The sequence below is a fragment of the Paralichthys olivaceus genome, chromosome 6 (genome assembly GCF_024713975.1).
Source record: "Paralichthys olivaceus isolate ysfri-2021 chromosome 6, ASM2471397v2, whole genome shotgun sequence".
In the NCBI taxonomy this organism is placed as follows: Eukaryota; Metazoa; Chordata; class Actinopteri; order Pleuronectiformes; family Paralichthyidae; genus Paralichthys; species Paralichthys olivaceus.
This window is the reverse complement of record NC_091098.1, coordinates 20,054,742-20,074,406: the sequence shown is the minus strand read 5'-3', so window position 1 is coordinate 20,074,406 and position 19,665 is coordinate 20,054,742. Positions and strand designations below refer to the sequence as shown.

The 19,665-nt window shown below is 41.9% G+C and overlaps 1 protein-coding gene across 2 annotated transcripts in view; it reads left to right on the top strand.

Annotated features, from left to right (window-relative positions):
• fgd (faciogenital dysplasia) overlaps nt 1-10,763 on the top strand; it is a 51,913-nt gene extending 41,150 nt beyond the window's left edge. For both annotated transcript variants that reach the window (XM_069526713.1, XM_069526714.1), the window contains exons 9-19: nt 1,858-1,916; nt 2,727-2,873; nt 2,991-3,083; nt 3,183-3,262; nt 3,656-3,686; nt 4,399-4,503; nt 4,939-4,992; nt 6,276-6,371; nt 6,493-6,621; nt 7,813-7,953; nt 9,217-10,763. In XM_069526713.1, coding sequence (XP_069382814.1) covers nt 1,858-1,916; nt 2,727-2,873; nt 2,991-3,083; nt 3,183-3,262; nt 3,656-3,686; nt 4,399-4,503; nt 4,939-4,992; nt 6,276-6,371; nt 6,493-6,621; nt 7,813-7,953; nt 9,217-9,462 — 1,181 coding nt within the window. In that variant the 3' untranslated portion in view covers nt 9,463-10,763. The remainder of the gene's footprint in view (nt 1-1,857; nt 1,917-2,726; nt 2,874-2,990; nt 3,084-3,182; nt 3,263-3,655; nt 3,687-4,398; nt 4,504-4,938; nt 4,993-6,275; nt 6,372-6,492; nt 6,622-7,812; nt 7,954-9,216) is intronic.
• Nucleotides 10,764-19,665: the final 8,902 nt, after the last annotated feature.

Here is a 19,665-nt window from a genome sequence, read left to right as displayed (position 1 = left end):
ACGCACAAACACACTTAAATACAGCGTTCAGAGAAATCTTACCACTCCAGTCCACTCTTCTTGACAACCTGTTTATCTTTGCTTCAACTTTGCAAGATAAATATTTCTTAAACTTTCACCTGTAGGCTGCAATTTTCTGTCTAAACCAGACTGAGCCAGAGAGAAAATAACCCGAGCCCGACCTGAATCTGACAGAATTCCAGTTTTTGGAATAAAAACACATCGTTACCTGAAAGAACCTGTTAACAAGAATAGAAGAACACATTTCTAGATGAGAGTGATGAGGAGGGAATAGTTTATGAACTTGGTTGAGCTTTTTTTTTATTTCTGGAGCTAAAATAGAAGTGCTACCATTCAGCTAAAGCCTTGACAATAATTAGATGTGGCCTGAACACAAAGAGGTCAACAGAAAGACCTGAAAGAGGGTGAACCGATGCAGAGCCACATTCCAAAGAGCAGTGATGAAGCGGAGACACGTCCACTCGAGTTGATAATGAACATGTGTGTTACATGACTCCATGACTGTACAAGGGCAGGAGGAGAACGTGGAAGGGAACTGGTGGTCTTTGAAATCGGATTGTCTGAGTCGGTATCTGTACCTCCGACTGTGTACACACCCGCTCCGGTTGTCAGAACGAGATAAATAAACTACACAACTTTGTGTGAGAACAGTCACCATGTGACTCCTCGCTGCTCCACTTTCATTTCGTGGTTCTATCCATATCCTCACATTTTGCACAGAAACATGTGCAATGTCACGTATTGCAGATAAGACAGAGATGAGATCAGAAAACAGACTTTCCTGAAACTACTCACAGTGCTTTTAAGGATGTGTTTGATTTCTCTCTGGCTCTTCCCAGACAGTTTATTTAGAAATTACCAATGTGCAGAGAAGATGCTAAGTGAAGGCAAACAGTTGTGTGATGGTTTGGCATCACGGTGTCTTCCATCATGAATGAGCCCACAGAATTCATCTTCACTAAACTTTTAACCTTGCTTTTATTTATTTATTTTTTTACTGTAACTGCAGTCAGTTAAATTACACACATTATCCTGATGTTAGCGTCACTTCACTGGCTCCTGGTAAACTTCCTGGTTCATCAGTATTCTACTGAAACTGTACATGATCAGTCACAACCTGACGTCTTCATCCAAAGATTTGCTCGCCATTCTACAAACAATGATTAGACCCAAGAATGTGCTTTTTTCTGGGGTTGTGGTCTCAACTTTTAAAGTCACCTTATAATACCAAATAATAATAATGATAATTATTATTATACTCTTATTGTAATTATTATTATTTAATCCAAGTAAATGATGTATATTATATATTAATATTATTTATGCTCTTTACAATATTTATATTGTTGGAACTGGTTCTTTTGCCTTAGTGATGCTCTGGTTGATTTCGCCATTGATTTGGATCCAGGTCACTCACCAGCCTCCTGTGACACAGTTGGACAAGCACATTTCACCCTGATGCTTTAAATAGACCTTTGAGCTGTGTGTGTACTGTCATCCTCTGCGTCATGACACACTTCATGATGATGTCTGACCTTTTATGCCCACAAATGAAATTAATATACTTAGGAGTCCAGGGGAAATGGGGGGTTTCTCATCCTGTTCCGGTCTAAAATCTGTTTTATCACAGTTGTCCTGGCCTCATTTTCCTAAAGTGTGTAGCTTGTGTTAATGTAGGCCTCTGTTAAAGTGGCTGATTCAGGTGTTTTCTACTGGGCTGAAATCCAGCTACTGCTCCGAGGGTGTTTAATGTGAAGAGCTTGCACTTTTGGTGCATTCTGATCATGTGATGGTCGGTTTTCCTCAAAAGTCATCTGTGTTCATTTTGTGTTACAGAGGCGCTGGAGCTGATCTCTACTGCAGCGAACCACTCCAATGCAGCGATCAGGAAAATGGTAACACTCTCTTTCACACAAAGCTTTTCTCTTTTTTCTTTTTCGTCAGTTTCAACACTCTGTCGCCGTCGGGTTCAAGTTTTGTAAAAACCAGCCACATCGACCAGCAAATCATAGAGGTGCTGATGCCACACTGTCTGTCAGCAACATTGCAAGTGTCTGTCTGACGGAGTGAAAAAGTTGAATTGGTACAGACAGGAAGTTGCCGTTTCCTGCCTTGAGTTTCACAGCTTGCGGAAGCCCTCGTTTCTTCAACACTCATCCACCTCATCTCTTTCCTCCATCTGGCCATGATAATGTTTCTCACGTCTCTTAAACAATTTAAGCTCGCAAGTTTATGAATCAATAAAGAAATAGAAGAAAGACACGAAGGAGTGCTTACTCCGTCAAGGCCCAAGAGTCCCCTTGTGAAGCCACATTTAAAGTCACTAGATTTTTACTTCGATCTGCACCAAATTGCACATACTCATAAATAACAGTCACCCTGATGTGTCTTATTTTGAATTGGAGAAATCCAGGAAAATGTGGAAAATGCAATGTCAAAGAAAGTGGGTGGGGAAAGAGCTGCACCAAATTCAATGGGTTCTTTTTTATTTTACCAAGTTTTGTTGTAACACGTCCAGTAGTTTTTGTATAATCCTGCTAACAAACAAACAAACAGATAAAGGCTGAGGGGATAATTCCACGAGTGAATGGAGGCCTTAGCTGACAATAAAATGACTCCATCTGCTGGCGTGTGGCTCACAGCTCTATCTTGTCTTCTCACTCTCTGGCATTTTTCCTCATCATACTGTCGCCTCGTGTTTTCAGGAGAAGATGAACAAGCTCCTGGAGGTTTACGAGCGGCTCGGGGGAGAGGAGGACATCGTTAACCCCGCCAACGAGCTCATCAAAGAAGGACATATCAAGAAGATGTCAGCCAAAAACGGAACAGCACAAGACCGATACCTCTACTTGGTGAGAGGACTGCAGTGTTTAATTAGAGAGATAAGAGAGCTGGAGGGTGTCTGTATCTTTCCATATTATTACCTGCACTGTTCATCATCTTTCTTTCTGTTTCTGTCCCTGCTCCAGTTCAACAATATGGTTCTGTACTGCGTGCCTAAACTCAGACTGATGGGACAGAAGTTCAGTGTCAGAGAGAGGATTGACATCGCCGGCATGGAGGTGCAGTGCTGCTTCTCATCCTTTCAAATCACCTTCTTTCTCTCAAATTTTTATTTTTCTCTGTGATAATTAAATGACCTCCGCCTCTCGTTCTCTCAGGTGCAAGAGAATGTGAAGCAGAACCTTCCTCACACCTTCGCCATCATCGGCAAGCAGCGTTCACTGGAGCTGCAAGCCAGGTAAAGATGAGTCAGTCATTCCTATGGAAACTATTATATATATTATATATCCTCCGTTATCTATGCCGCTGATCCTTTAAGGGGGAGGTGGAGCCAATCTCACCTGACATTGGGCGAGAGGCGGGGTGCACCCTGGACAGGTCGCCAGTCTATCACAGGGCCGATATTGTTAACCTAACCCCAATCTGCATGTATAAGGACTGTGAGATTCAAACAGGCAACTTTCTGTTTGTGAGGCAGTGCTCACCACTTTCCCACCATGTTGCCATGATCACATGTATAAAATAAAATATATAAAGAACCAGTAAATATTGAAGTTATTGAGTACATGCTAATTCCAATGTGGGTTTACATCTGACAAAATCATTTCATCTCATTTTATTTGTTTTACAGGACAGCTGACGAGAAGGAGGATTGGATTCAGGCAAGGATCTGACACACACACACACACACACACACACATTCAGTGCACCCACACACAGTCTGTCTCTCGTGCGCACATGCAGCGTTTTGGGTCTGTGCCTTCAATAGCTCTGGTTTGAAAAAGAATGGAATTAGCACAAAAAAAACTGTCCCCACACTCATTCAGTGTGACAGGGAATTATATTTTCTGATAAAGCCGTCATTATTGTGCATTTAGCCCATTACAGCAGAGTAAAGCTGATTAAAACATTTTCACCAGCTGGAAAAGTGGGCGGGCGTGTTGCAAAGGGCCTAAGAGCTTTTCTTTGTGTTTTCAGTCTGTAGGATAAAAGAGGGATGGAAATGACTACTACACTAAATGTAGAAATTGGCGTTGAGTTTTCTGCAGTAGGACCATGATGCTTTGAGCTCTGTGATGTCACATCAATTGTCATTCGTTTAGTGCATTTTCAGATCAGACATTTGCTTTCAGACGTTCTACTTTCTTTGATCCCTTCTTTTCCACTTCAGTTAATCCTTTTAAGTGGAGAAACTGAATCTGTCGGAAAATTCACATCAAGATCAGACATTTTTATGTCACAAGTCTCATGACAAGCACAGAAAGAATGAATGCACGTAAATGCCATTGTGTCTGATCAATAATCTCTTCTCTTTGTTTTCTCCCTCCCTTTTCTCCATGATCTCTTCTCCTTATTATATCTTTACCCTCGTAGGTGATCCTGGCCACGATCGAGAGGCACAAACAGAACAGTGAAACGTTCAACAAAGCTTTCAACAGCTCCTTCTCTCGAGAGGACGACCATCTCCCTGACTCACCGGTCAGTCACTGATCCGTCAGTTTGTGACTCATCCTATGCAGTGAATCATGGGAGGCTAGTGGCAAATGAGTTCATCATTATGGTCTGGTCTTCGTCTGCTTGAGCAACCATCCATCTATGGATGTGCTAGTATCAAACACATAAAACACACACATCAGGAAGCTTTTTCCTTTGTGTTTAATCCTGACAGTCACACAAGTAGTGTCTGCGAGTCTCTTCTCCCAGAACTCTCTCATTACCTAATAGGGAAAGTCAAAGTATATACAAAACTAGTATGGATCTGGTTTGACCCACTTTGTGCTGACCAGAGCTGGACGCCGTCCAAGTAACTTGACACAAGCCAGAGGAGGAGATTAAGCAGGTCAAGACTGACACCTAGTGGTGAAGACGCTGACGTCTCCAGTAAATGTAACCTTTGTTGGTTCTGCTCCTCAGGGTCCCTGGGGCACCCCATCCATGGACTCCGACAGTGAAAGACTGCACGAGAGGGTAAGATACTAAATAACATCTACTGTCACCTGGTATGTTGATGGTACTTGAAGAAGAGAACTGGTTAAGAAAGTGTGAGATTCCTGACATGAACTCTGGAAAATGTCCAGAAAAGTCGGTCTGAGTTTTTCTTTCACATATGAAGACCACAGCTGGAGATTGTCTGGGTCAGATGCGTTCACAACAACAGGAACATGTCTGGAACATTCAGGAGAGCGTTGGTGCCTGCAGAGTAGAGCAGCAGGAGAATAAATTCTGCTGTGGAAATCACATAGTTTTGTTTGCAACACATCGACACTTACCCTCATTCCCAAAAACTCTTGAATCTCATTGTCTTATCAAGTTGACATCTTCTAGTTGTATGGCTCCTCTTTTTCATCCTGTGTATTATTTTTGAGTTCAGTGCATGTATGAAAGCAGCTAGAGTGGCAGGAGTTCCCACTGTGAAAGGAGGTGTAGGCTCTTATTGATGTTATAAATAATTAGAGTTCATTTAGGAATATAAACATACAACAATCTGATTTGACAAACTTCTTTAAACTAGATCTTAACCCCAAGATTATGTTGTAATGCAGTTATGTTATAGTTAAGGCCACTTTGGTTTACAGTGCCCATTTATTGTGCACACAAAATGACCAAACTAAATGTAAAATTTATCAAATTACCAGAAACCTAGAGCATCCTGAGGGTCTCAGGTCCAGGGCAGTTTCCTGCTTTGTCTGGTCACAAACTTTTTCATTTAGGCTTTTTATTGTATGTTTTATTCAATGAAGGAAAATTTGTGAATCTTTTTATACGTGTGCTCTTATAATAAAATAATAAAAATGAAAAATAGATGTGATAAGCAGGCTTTCTAAAACATAATGAGATAATGAGTTGTTAGTATGTTTGGTGCTCTGGTTATTCTCAGGTACATTGATCTCAGGCTGAATGATTGTAGTGACGGTAATACTGGCAATCTGCTTCTCTTGTCAAAAACTGTTTAGTTCCCATTGACAAACCCAGGTTCTCCCAGAGAATTCTCCAAAAGGATAACAACCTGACAGCCTGTTCTCTCCATCTGATCTCCGCTCCAGTTGTCTTTCAGAGAAGGATAGTGTGTCTGTGTGGGTGGCCGTCTGCCTGGGCCTTTTCTTGACAAGAAACATAAGATAGCCAGACAAACAAAGGACTGAGCAAGAGGAGCTGTCAGACGTTCCTTTAGGTTCAACTGTGTTTAACATGAACGGGCTGACGACTTCGACACATGACCCCTGTGTTGTTGTTGTTTTTTTCTCCTCTAGAAGAGTTCCAGGAAAAAGGAGAAAGAGACATGTAAAGGCTGCAGCGAGAGCTTCAATTTCACCAAGCGCAAACACCACTGCAAGTCCTGTGGAGCGGTGAGCACACACAGAGGGAGACAGACTCACGCACATAGAAAACAAGTGGAGCATTTCTTTCAGACATGTAACTGTTCACAACAGAGCTGCTTCTCAACACTGTCTCTCTCTCCCTCTGCAGGCCATCTGTGCAAAGTGTTCAAAGACCCTGGACAACAAAACGAGCCGAGTGTGCCCAGAGTGTTTCGAAGCCAGCCTCAGTCTGGAGAATCTCGGCGTCAGTGAACAGAAAAGGAAAGCAGCGCCTGAGGTGAGACACACACTCGGAGACAAACAGAGCCAAGAACACACAGACAGACTCACACACACACTGAGAAAGACTGCACAGCATGTGGATAGCAGTTTATTTTTCTGCCTCCGTTCCTGCCAGTCCAATCCATCTCTTCATGTATGTCAGTGCTCAATGTCAAGCAGGATTCAGCAGAGCTGGATTCCTCTGATGGCAACAAAGAGGAAGCACAGCAGTGTAGTTAAGTTCAGTGAATACTGAACTCCTTGTGTGGTCTGGAATCATTGTATACGCACACACACACACACACACACACACACACACTGTATGAACACTTGTGAGTACACACACGTTCACATTGAAAGATCAACTAATCCCTCTTTGAATAATATCATAAAGAGATCTGAGCTGAGGACCAGTCGTCTCCGCTGACTCGGCAGTCTGGCAGCTTCAGGTGTCGCTGACACTGTCTGGAGTTCTACACTAATCTGACAGGAGGATCTCATCATGTGTAATATTGATAATATAATATAATCATAACGCATCTTCTTTGGATGATTTTGGTTCATTCAGTTAAATCTGAATGTCCAAGAGGGGGGGGGGGGTCTGACCTGCAATGACACTAGAGGCCACAGGGGGGAGCTGTGGTCCATAGAGGTGTTGGAGCTTGAACACCTGTCAATGTACAAATCTGACTGTGTCCTACATCCTCGTTATGTAATGGTGAACCACAGAAGACACACACACTCATCAGATTTAAATCTCCAAGACGTGATTCAGATGGATTTCAATTACTCACTAATTCTAACCAATACTCATGATAATGATGATTGATGACGACAGCTTTATAACAGAAAAGTGATTTATAAGATGAGATGAAACTCTTACAGCAGCAGGCAAGTCAGAACGAGGAGAGAGTATATAAAATAATATATAAAAAGGCAATAAAATGAAAAGAAAGAAATAATACAGAATATGAGTATAACACAGTATGAATATAAATTCACTATAGTAAACTAATAAACAGTATATTTTACATAGTATAACTATAGAAAGTTGTTTATAAGTATATAGATATAAAATTATGGATCTGATCTGTTAATGTGTTCTTCTTTTATCTCAGTTGAAACCGTTTTTTACTTATGTTTACTGCATTCATCAGTATCTGGACCCCTTCTTAATCTGCATATCTATATTATTGTACCTTTGTAGAGACAGTCCTCTCTAACGGGGGAGAACTGTTTACTGTGCGGACACCTCCAAGTGCAGGAGAAAGGGAAGAGCTGGAACAAGATGTGGGTGGCTGTCACCAAGGCTGAGCCACTGGTGCTGTTCTTGCAGAGCAGTGGGCAGGTAAGAGTTAAACACACACACACACACACACACACACACACACACACACACACACACACAGACACACACACACACACACAGCAATATATAGACATAAAGGACAATAAACATTGCAAAAGTTCATCCACATGACCAGTCAACCAATCATCTCTTATAAATCTGCTGCACCCGTTTGGCCTGTTTCTATACATCCTTTGTGCCTCGTCCTCTTGAAGTAGGAAATCAGTGCAGTACAGCCACAGAGCACATCCCTGAGTGTGTGTGTGTAAGTCAGATCTGCTCAATCCTGCCTGTGCCGGGTCTGTCTGTGCTCTGTAGATTTGGGCCAGGAGGATTTGGTTGTCCTGGATGTGACCTCAGGTATAGCCTCTGTCAGGGAAGCCGCCCCTGTATGTTCCTGGGCTTTAGTTCGCAGCGACCAATCTTACCGTAATTCCTTGAAATCCTGGGTTTGTGTGTGTAAAAAAAGTACATCTGCTCAGACCATCCCAAAGAGATGCAAATAACGAGTGGTTTACACGATTGCTTGAAATAAAATAATAATAAAACAAGATATCCCAGAGCAATCATGTTTGGAAAGCTTTCCCTCAGAGGCAATAACTCATATCATAGTGGATGGCACAGAAGGGAAGTCAGGCTGTTAAAGCCTCCCCGGGTTTCATTTCCAAGACTAATATCCCAATCCCACTGCAGAAAGCTGCCATTCCAAAGATTAGGATTAATGGGAGTTGGATGAGCATTTCCTGATTATACAGAAAGGAAGAGGGGGAAGGGAGAGAGGAGGACAGGGTTTATTATACATGCCTGCCAGAATTTATTCTCATGCAACTGAAATGACAAGCTGTTACTTTATTGTTCAAGGCAAAACCAATTTTAAATACCACCAGATTCATTCTGATTGATATTTTTTTTGGTAAATAAAATATGAATAGATAAAGTTCATTGATCAGTGAAATTCACTTGTCACAGCAACAGATATGTGAAAAGAGAATATGTGATTGTTTTTAAGAGAATAAAAAGAGGCAAGAATAATCAAATTAAAGAAAGTGCAAGAAAATCCATTAATATATATATATATATATATATATATATATATATATTTATAGGTATGGTACACAATATAAATGTGAGTATGTGTTATACTTTGTACATATGTATAGGAATAATTTCATGGTAGTAAACTAAAGAGTATCACTATGCATATACATAGGCAGGTATGGAATACAGTTGGTATAAAACTGGCATGTGTACTGATTTTTGTAGGACAGTAAAGGGGCGCGGGCGGTGCCTCTCCCTGGGTTCGAGGTGAGCGCGATGCCGCCATCGGCAGCCGAAAAGTCTGAGGGGAAACACGCAGTCCGGCTTAGTCACACGCAGCAAACTTTGCTCTTAAGTGCCCAAGATGCAGAAGTTCAGGCCAAGTGGATTGACGTCCTCTCCAGAGCTGCACGCGGAGAATCACCCCCAGATTCGTCGACGAGCCTGACGGAACACAGGAAGAGCCAGTAGTGGCCATGTTGGAGCCAAAGGACTCGTGCCCACTCCTTCCCTCCTCCCTCCCTCTCCTGTGTATAGAGCACACATTACTTGAATTCACTTTACCTTGGCACTTTTTGTTTTGTTTAGTTTTTTTTCTTTGGAAAGGACCACTCAATCCTTCCTATGCCACTTCAATCTTACTTTCATCATCACACAGCTACTTCTTCCTCTCTTTCCATCTTTCCGTCTCTCCTGGACAAACAAAGGAATAGAAGGACTATGTTATCGTGCCGCCGACACCACTGTATGCACACGTATGTGTTGTTAGGATATTCTATTTCTCTCAGTGTTTTCAGCAGCCAGAGAGGATCTTTGAAGAAGTCATGTTTTATTTGTAATATAGCTGAATAAGGTTCCTGTATGATTTTTTTTTATTAATAATGAAGTTCATGTACATGGTGTGACTGTGTTGTGAAGCATTAACTCTTCCATTTGTGTGTGTGTGTGTGTGTGTGTGTGTGTGTGTGTGTGTGTGTGTGTTTGAGTGGGAGCCCATTCCCATGTTTATTAAGTATTGAATGTTAGTGTAAGAAAGCTGCGCCACCTCTGTTTTCTTCAGTCCTGTGTGCGGACACAGTGGCAGTTCAGTGGGTATTGTACAGTCTGTAAACTATAGTGCGATGCAAGGAAACAAAGAAAAGAAAAGACATTTTAACTTAAAAAATAACGTTGATGGATGAAAAGATGTGTAAACTTGTGGCTGGCCACCTGATGCTCCCACTTCCTGCTCCCTTTTTACAGTCTCTCGCCTTATGCTCTCCTGTACTCTACTCTGAGTCCGATCGACCACATTTCCTGCTCTCATCATTGTGACTTGACAGAATGGGATCAATTCTGCGCCTGGTTCAGAAAATACATCAACAAAATAAATCTTTTCCGTGTAGTTCTCTCTTTCTCTCAGCATAGAATCGGATTGTCAGCTTCTCCCCCGTCAGTGATGTGATGGAAACCAAGTACTGTACTGTAAAACTGTTTATTCTGCCTTGCCCCCTGTCCCCTGCTCCTATCAGCACCAGCCTTTAAGCAAAAGTAGCAAAAAAATTTGTCATTGGATCTTTGTGCATGTAAAATCACTCATATTTATGTACCGTGCTTTGAAATCTCGCCCCCCCCTCCCCTTTTTTAATGCTCCAGAATTCATTCTTGTCGTACTGTAAGTGAGCAGAGTCTGCATTGAGTGTTTTTGAACATGGATTGTGCACAGTGGAAAAGCAGTCAAGCATATCATCAATAAACCGATGTTGTGGTTCATTCAGTACCACGCTGTCCGAGCAGATCTTCACATTTTCTTCTTCTTCTGTGTGTCTTCTCCTTAATGAAACACACTCACACACTCACACACACTCACGCACACACACGCACACTCACACACACACACACACACTCTCACACACACACACACACACACACACACACTAGTACACGTGTCAGTGAAATATTGATCCACAGACCCACTCAAACACTGAGAGACAAACTGATGCTGTTCATTGACTCCAGCCGCTGATCTTGTATTGATATCACAGACCAGACAACATATGAAATCATGTCAGCAGCAGATATCTGTTTTAATATGCTGATGGTATTTAAGAGGATTAATGTTGCACATTCTCTGTTCGTGGTTGTGTACGTGTCATCTCGGGTTACGACCACCGCACACTGCAGTTTTATTTCCATTCCTTTTTGTTTCATCTTTGCTTCCAGTTTCTCTTCTGTTTAGATTATTCAAGACGACTCAAATTAGTGTTTGGATGAATTTGATATTCAGTATTTCTGCCCGACTTTCCTGAGACTCCGTCTACTTTAATAGCAGAGTGAATTATTCCCTGGGAAATCAGTGAAAATTAAGAAAAACAAAAGACTGAATCTCACAATATTAAAGAAAGTGGAAAACAATCCTGGATCCAGATCCACACCAAAATCTAATTGACAGTTATCTTTTCACCAAGTTTTGTGTGGATCTGTTCAGTATAGTTTTTATATAATCTTGCCTAAAAACTAACAAACAAACAAGCAAACAGGTGAAAGCATAACTTCCTCTGTGAAGGAAAATATTAAGGGACTTTGCAGGTCATCCAGTTGCAGTGGCTGTGTTCTTTTTTGTGTTTGTGTGTTTGTGAGTGTATTGGTACAGATTCAAAGTGCTGAACGAGATAGATCTGCAGCGACCATGGGAACAAAGGCTCTTATCGACATGAAGTCGAGTACACTGTTCCTTTTCTCAACACGTTCCACACTGCTGCACAGCCAGCTGTTGTCGTGAGTGCAGCACTGAAACTCTGAGTTCTGACTTGTGACAAGCTGCTCAACATGAAAAAAACAATACAAACAGCCCTTTATGATCATCTCATCATTGTTTCAATCTGATGTCAGCAGACAATGAGAACAGGGAGAGACTCCGTTCGTCTGCTTTATAAAATGATTATTTTCATAGAGAGAAACATGTTCAATTCAATGTGAAACTTAATCTACTGTATCTGTGTGTTTGCATGAACACTGTGCAAACATCCCTTCTGGGTACTATGTGTCCTGTGAAACTTCACGTCTGTACAAGTTATGTATTATTACCTCCACCCAGGATGTTATGCTCTTGTCTGTTTATCAGAAGGATTCTGCAAAACCTACTCAACCAATTTCCGTGACATTTTGTGGAGGGGTGGGACGTGACCTAATGAAGAAAAACATTCAGTTCCGGTGTGGATCTGGATATTTTTTCAACTTGTTAAATATTTTGTAGATATCTCAGATTCATGGATCTTCTTACACATATTTATGTCTCCCTCACTTTTTAAAAACTCTGTTAACTGATTCAATTTGAAATTCAGTGTCAAGTCAAATACTGAACAGATGTGGATGTGGATCCAGATCAGGAATTTTACCCAGAAATGTACTTGGATCTTGATAAAATAAAATCAGGCATGTTTCTCCAGATCTAGTGAATTTAAATGTGAGTGCTGAGTGACGTAGTTTCTTTATGTAAACCTCAAGAGTCAGAGCGATATCAAAATAAAGACAGGAAAAGAAAAGAAAAACCTTTTCTGAGAGAGTCGGGGACTTGAAGTATGTGACTGATTTCATCTCGAAGAAGAAGGAAGGTGTGAACTGGGAAAATATGTTGCTGCTGTCTCAGGTCCATTTTTCTCCATCTTGATTTAATCAGCTCCATCTTCCCTCCCTCTTGTTTGTCTCCCCTGTGCACTCATTACGCTTGTTTTGCAGTTATTGTTGGCAGAAACATATTGATATACATTTTCCAAAAAGGAGAGAGGACAGCTATTGATAGGTCGTGTGCACCATAGCTTATTTATTTAGCAAGTCAACGCTATAGAGTGCCAAAATGATGAATTGGAAGGCTGGCATCTCTGTGGAGCTGGGAGCTGTGGTGCAGAGATAGAGCGCAAACTGCTGACTGCCTCCTTCTGTCATACTTTTACATGCTGTACATCCAGAGCGGAGCGCGGCAGGGTGGTACTGAGTCTGCTGAGGAGGATGGAGAGAGAGCGAGCTGAGATAAGCTCTCATCATTTCTCCAGAGTCCTCTCCTATAGAAAACCCAAAGCTCTGTGGTGTTGTTTTGACTTTTTCTTATCTTTGTTTTAGAACATGGGACACGATGTTGAATATCCCCTGTGTGACCACCAGCAGATGCCAGGGATCACAAGACAGCCTGGGGCCCATTAGGGGTCTGTCCTCCTGATCTGGAGCCATTTGCTGCTGCAGTCTGTGATGTTTCTTATATTTTCTCCCGCAGGGCTTGTCTATGCATTATTCTTTGTGCAAACTGATGGTGGATGTTGCACTAAAACCTCAGCAGCTACCAGACTACTGCTTTGCAGCCACTTTGTTCTGCCTTGCATGCCACGTACCGCAGCCACTTCCTCTTTTTGGCTTCATCATTCAGCCTCCTCCCAATTGTCAATTCTATGAAGTATAGATGACACACAGGGTGTTGGCCTAGAGTGACAGGTCTCAGCAGTGGAAGTGAGGGTCTGGTTGGCTGGCAACCAATGTTTGCAGCAGGAAGTTGTGCTTCTTTCCACTTATTTGACAGAGGGTGTGTAGCTTTTACTCCCTTCGGCCTCACACTTCTTCTCTTTGCTTTCAGTTGTGTTTGTTTGCCACTAAGCTCCACCAAGGTCACGGTAGAAGTGAAACTTGTCTAATTGACCTCCATCAGACCCCTAAAGGCTTCCCTTAATGGCTCAATTCATCAAGGGCACCGACCTCTCCGAATGAGCACAAAAGGGAAGGTTGGTCGAACCGAGCTGTTATTGTTGCCAGAAATGTAATGGAGAGCAGTTGTGGGTGAAAAGAAAAAATCCAAGCAGAAAATTTCACATGAAGACAATTTGTTCAGGGTTTCAGGTTGTGGTTGGATCCTGAGCTGCTGCTGCTGCTGCTGCTGCTGGTGGTGGTGGTTCCTCTTCCACAACAGGATGGGAATGGTTTAATGGGAGAAAGCTGGAGCCTAAGCCTCTTACCAGCTGTGTGTGTGTGTGTGTGTGTGTGTGTGTGTGTGTGTGTGTGTGGCCCAGAAACATTTGCATTCTGCATTCCCAAGCCACCAAATACACGCCCCTGCTGACCTACCTCCATGGGAAAACAGGGGAAAACTAATTAAAACCTGCCTTTTACATGCAGCGCCACCCATTTTCTCTTCTCCTCTCCTCTCCTCTCCTCTTCTCCTCCCTTCAGTTGCGAGTGACATAACCTCTGATGGACTGACATAATTGGTACAGACAGACCTGCTCCCCAGACTAATGATTCTGGTGTGGTTCCAACAGCAGGTCACATCAGGCTATTTCACCCGACACTTCCAAACTATGACTCAAGCTCTATTACCTCAGCTGTACTCTGAGATGTGCAGAATAGAATAAAATAGAATAGAATAGCACATGGTGTGAAAAAATTCCTTAAATGGGTCAACTGTGGGTACACTGAATCGTCTTAGAAAGTTTTTAAAATACATTAAAAAGAGAATGTGAAGGATCTTTAACTGTTGATATAGTTTTCTTCCTGCTCTCCTCTGCTCTTATACTGCCGGTTATGTTAACTAAGTTTGTTACCTCATGTTTTTACTTCTAGCTCTTTAATTTCCACGTTTCAAAGTTGGTGTAGTTTCCTTAAAAGAAATAATCTTTGCATTACCGTTTATAATGTAGTGAGTGTTCGATAAAATTTAAATTAGAGTGTAAAAGAAATGATGTTTAATTGTATTTTCATTTAGATATTTATCGTCAAAGACATTAAATAGTCTGAGATGTTGAGTAGTTCAATCGTTGATTTTTTGTGAAAACATACACGTTTGGGAAACACTGGATTTTGAGTTTACAGGCCTCTGTTAAAAATGCACATCACTTAGTTTTAGTAGCTTCGACATCACAGGCATGTGACCTGCAAGACACTGTGTCACTTCAAAGTGTCAACTACACCGAAGATCTTTGGGACTAAGAAGAAAAATCGATGAATTACCAAGGGTCACACATGCAAGATAGCTACTATCTGCATCATCCTGCCTTGAGCAATCTGTATCTGCAGCAACACCCACCCATGCTTCACTGCACTCTGTAGTGAAATGAATTGTTTGTTCTCCATTCTTGTACAGGAAGCGGTTGCAACTGTTTCCTGACATCTTGGTTTTTTGAGTCTGACAAGAGTGTCCATGTTTTTACGTCAAGCGTCTTTGAAACAGGAAGCCACGTCTCTCCAACACCAAAAGATGCACAGTGCGGTTGATGCAATGTCGACTTCTTCTCTCACAGCTCAACACTCGAAGTTCCAACTGAGACATGATTCATGTAGAGTTTCATAACCACTGTATGATCTGGCCTCTTGGCTGGAACAAAAATCCATCACATGCCCTGGAGGAAATGTCCCACATTTAATCATAGAATCTGATGGTACATGATAGAGATTTACCACATGATGATGATGATGAATTGCTGTAATGGTAGCGATACATCACCAGAAACAGCATCATTCACATCTCTGTCTCATCCAGAGCCTGAGTGCAGGTGGAGAAAAAAGGCGAAATCTCATTCGGATTCACAGCCACTGGAGAGAGCTGGTCATCCTATCTTTATATGCTAATTAGAAAGCATTAAGCTGGATTTGATGATGGTGATTTTTAGGTCTATTTAAATGAATAACCACATTGCCCTCAGAAGAACTATATAATGGCTCCATTAGCTGGAACACCCATGACTTTGCCTCTCTCCAGAATCCTTAGAAAAGACAAAACCGCACTAACTCAGTGAACATTAGAATATTTTTCTATTCATTCCTAAATAAACCCAATATTAATTTATGCCCTGGAGCATCACACTTGCTTTACTCGGATAAATATGCTAATGCGTGTTAGAACTTGCTCGCACTTACACTGAAATTGAAGTTATGCTGCAGCCCAAATTAGATCTAATGAAACATCATCCACCAAGCACTGTCTTCTCCGGGCCGGGCTGCAAAACACCAGACCTATAAATCTTCCCCAACACAACAGCAAACATCTCGACAAACGACACAGAGCGACGTGACAGCGCTTAAAGCTCACTGAAACAAACAGGGAGTCGTTTGGAGAAACAGCAGGCAATTCAGAATGAGTCATTTTGCAGAAGCATGTAAATGAAAAGTCTAGTGAAATGCAGCTATAAGCAAAATTGCACAGTGCATGTGCACAAACATAAGTGAGAATCACACTGTTCATCTGAAACAAAAAGAGAAGTAGAAGTGCATCCAGGCTCCGCTCCATTACTCAGCCTGCAGAGGACTCTCAACATGAAGAGTTCAGCTGAAGCTCTATTCAGGGGAATCAATGTTCAGATGTGCACAGACATTGGGTGCAGTTCTAAAAAGTTTCCTGAGGTCACTTCAAATGTCCTCACTAATGTATATCGAAAAAGACCCAAGATAAGAGCTGGAAGGCTCCGGAACCACCAGACCGTGGCAGCCCTGATATGAAAATGAGATTTATTTTTCCTCTCCTATTAAACTGTGTTGTAGCTGCTCTCTCTCTCTCTCTCTCTCTCTCTCTCTCTCTCTCTCTCTCTCTCTCCTCTACACACTTATTTGTAAAACTTTACACGAGTGACTCAGCTCTCTATGTTTGCCCGAATTTAACAAATCATCAAACTGAACCTTATTCAACTTTGAAGATGGTTTTTCTCTTCCTAGATTCCTACTTCTATATGTTCAGGCAATTTCCTTACTTTCATTCCTGCATCCCTCCTCCAAACTCACATCTTTTATTTGTTGACTTCAGCACCGCTGGGCTGCTCTGCTCTGTCAGTGTCACAGTGGGAATCATCGCACCAGTTGTATTAATACTATTTGGAACAACCTGCGGTGTAGCTGTGACACAATGAGACTGATGCTGTTCCCTCACTATGTTTCATGGTTTCTTTTAACTTTCCACCTCTATTTTTTTCTTTTCCATCTCTGGGGGTGACACGGGGTGGTGAGAGGACACGGAGGGCCAGTGTGGGTGATATAACTAAATGGAAATATTGCAGCGCCTGACACCGGTCAACCACTATGAATGGTGTCAAAAAGGGGAATTTGTCCTCAGTGGTTAATAAAGTAATAAACGAATGACACTCAGTAGAGCTCATATGTCTGCCAATGCCCAACAGTCCCCTTAAATTAAATCAAGCGGCACCTAATTGTACACTGTCGTAGATATGAATCACCAGATCCATGAATTATAGAACCACAAATTATTATCAGTAAAAATTTGAAGGAAAAACCTTTTTGACTCGATCCACACCAAATTTCTTGGCCCATGTACCATCCTCCTTGGAAATCCATATAGGTTGTGTGTTATCCTACTGACACACAAACAAACAAACAAAATTGACAGTGAAGAAAAGATAAGCTCCCTGGCAGAGGAGGTTAAATACTTTTTTTTATTTGTATTTTATCAGCTTTGGAGATCCCCCTGAAATGCATTATTGCTGAATGAAATTACCGACGGACGCACAAACATTGAATTCGGTTCAAACATTAACGTCAGCCTTGAGATTAACTGCAATCATTTTTGTGATTTTAAATTTGGGTGAGCAGGATTCTCAGGTCAATTTTCCACTGTTCCTCTTTGACCAAATACCTGTAAAACTAATAAAGTCCCCTTTCGTCTGAGCTGCTGTTTGTTTACAATGAGCAGTGAATGCAGTGACTATCACTGCAAAGCAACTAGAACCTGTGGATAACTTCAAAAAGCTGCCGTGGTCTCTGCACTCTGTGTCGAGTTTCCTGTCAAAAGCCAAATTCAGTTCTAGCTTTGTGTTTTAATTGCACAGTCTCAAGCTTCAAGTGTTGGTCAGTTGTGAGATACAGACCAACCACACACTGTATAGGTAGCATGGTACAATATAAGCTCATGGATATAAAAGTAAAGGTGTTATTTGACCTGCCTCACTGAACAAAACCCTGATTAAATCCATTCATATAATAGTATATAATAGTCATTTTCTCCTCCCTGCTCTGCCACTGTCCCCCAGCCTCTGTGCTGTCTGAGACTGTGCACTTGTAACCTATGCCTTGCAAGCTGTGCACGTCTGAGGTAACATTGTGGTAAAGAAATGCTTCATCAACTCAATTTCCTCTTAAAGTCTCGTCCTTCTCACCTGTTTCCTCTGGCGTCTTTCTTCTATTTCTCTGTTGCGCCGTCTTCTTTCCTCAGCGAGTATATACAGAGGATATGAAGGTGTAGATTTATGGAGCAAAGAGTTCGCTGGTGGCCACAGTCCAGCTAGAAACTGTGTTTTGTACATTGATTACAGACACAGAAGAATGAGAGAGACGTCTCAATGATGTTCTGGACAGAATGTCGGCGTCCTTGTGGAAGTGGTCACCACTTAATTTGATAATGGATGTAAACCACATGTATCTCACAGCAGCTTAGAGATACAGTTCATTTTTAATGGCATCAGTATTAAATGGTTTCAAGGAAGTATTTCATTGTGAAGGGTTTTAAAAACCTCACGTTTCTACCGTTTAAATCTGGCTTCATTTGCAGCCTTTGTGTGACTCACAGTTGTAACACAGACGCACAGAGGGCTTTGTTTGCATATCAGAAATATCTCCACAAAGCTGTTCGGGTCCTATGAAGAAGCCTGGAGGGCTGCACAATCAACAGCAACATCTCTCTGACGTTTCATCACTTTAGGAACTGGCCATGGACGAGCCAAATGACTTTCAGTCTCCTCCACCCAGACCTGCAGCCATATGTGGCCTGGTTTGAGCAGCAGTGTTCGTGGGGCCATTGGCAGGGTGAGGTGGTGCCCCTCCTGCTCCACTTAATTACCTGTGAGATGGAGTGGTTCCCCCCAGCAGAGGCGTTGTGTCACACTGTGTCAGGGGCAGGGCAGACACGTGGAGAAGAACAGTCTCACCCTCCTCAACTGCCTCTGTCTCTCTGGTCTGATAAGATTAATAATGAAAAAGCAACAGCCGCAGAGAAGAGTCTTTTTAGTGAAGTTAATCTTTCAACGTGCATTTCTCCTTTTCTGCCTTTTTTACTGGTAGTTTTACTGGTTTGATTGTACAGGATTACACAAAAAGCACTGGAAAGTTTACCACGAAACTTGGTAGAGAGATGTGATATCATTCAGGGAAGAAATAATTTAACTTTGGTGCAGATCCGATTCTTTCTATTACTTTTGTGAACATTGCAATATAGGGTGATTTTTGTCAATTTCACAAATTTCCCAGGGAATAATTCATTAGTCTTGATGAAAAATATTTAAGAGAGGTGTGTGTGCAGCTTGATTGAGTTCAAGGGGACTATTGGGCCTTGACTGAGGTATGAGTTCTACTGACTTCTAGTTTTTCAAGTTTCTACATACAGTATTTTGTTAATGATGCCAAATCGTGTGCCAGTACTTAATATTATTTTGATTGCTGTGTAATACAGTGAAAAAGGCTCTTATAGAGTGTCTCAAGCTTCATTAGCGAGCCTCCAGGTCGACTATTGGATTGCACAAAGTACAGAACACACAGGCCTGAGCAGAGCAGTGTAAAGCTGTGAGGGTCCAAACTGAGACAATGCCAGAACACATTAACTGTTGCTGTAGCAACCGTCCCCAAATCAAAGGGAAACTCCAACACTTTAAGAGGTCTCATTTCTCAAAGTGTTCTCTTCCACTGTCTCTTTCTCCGTCTTCTTCCTCCCCCTCATCT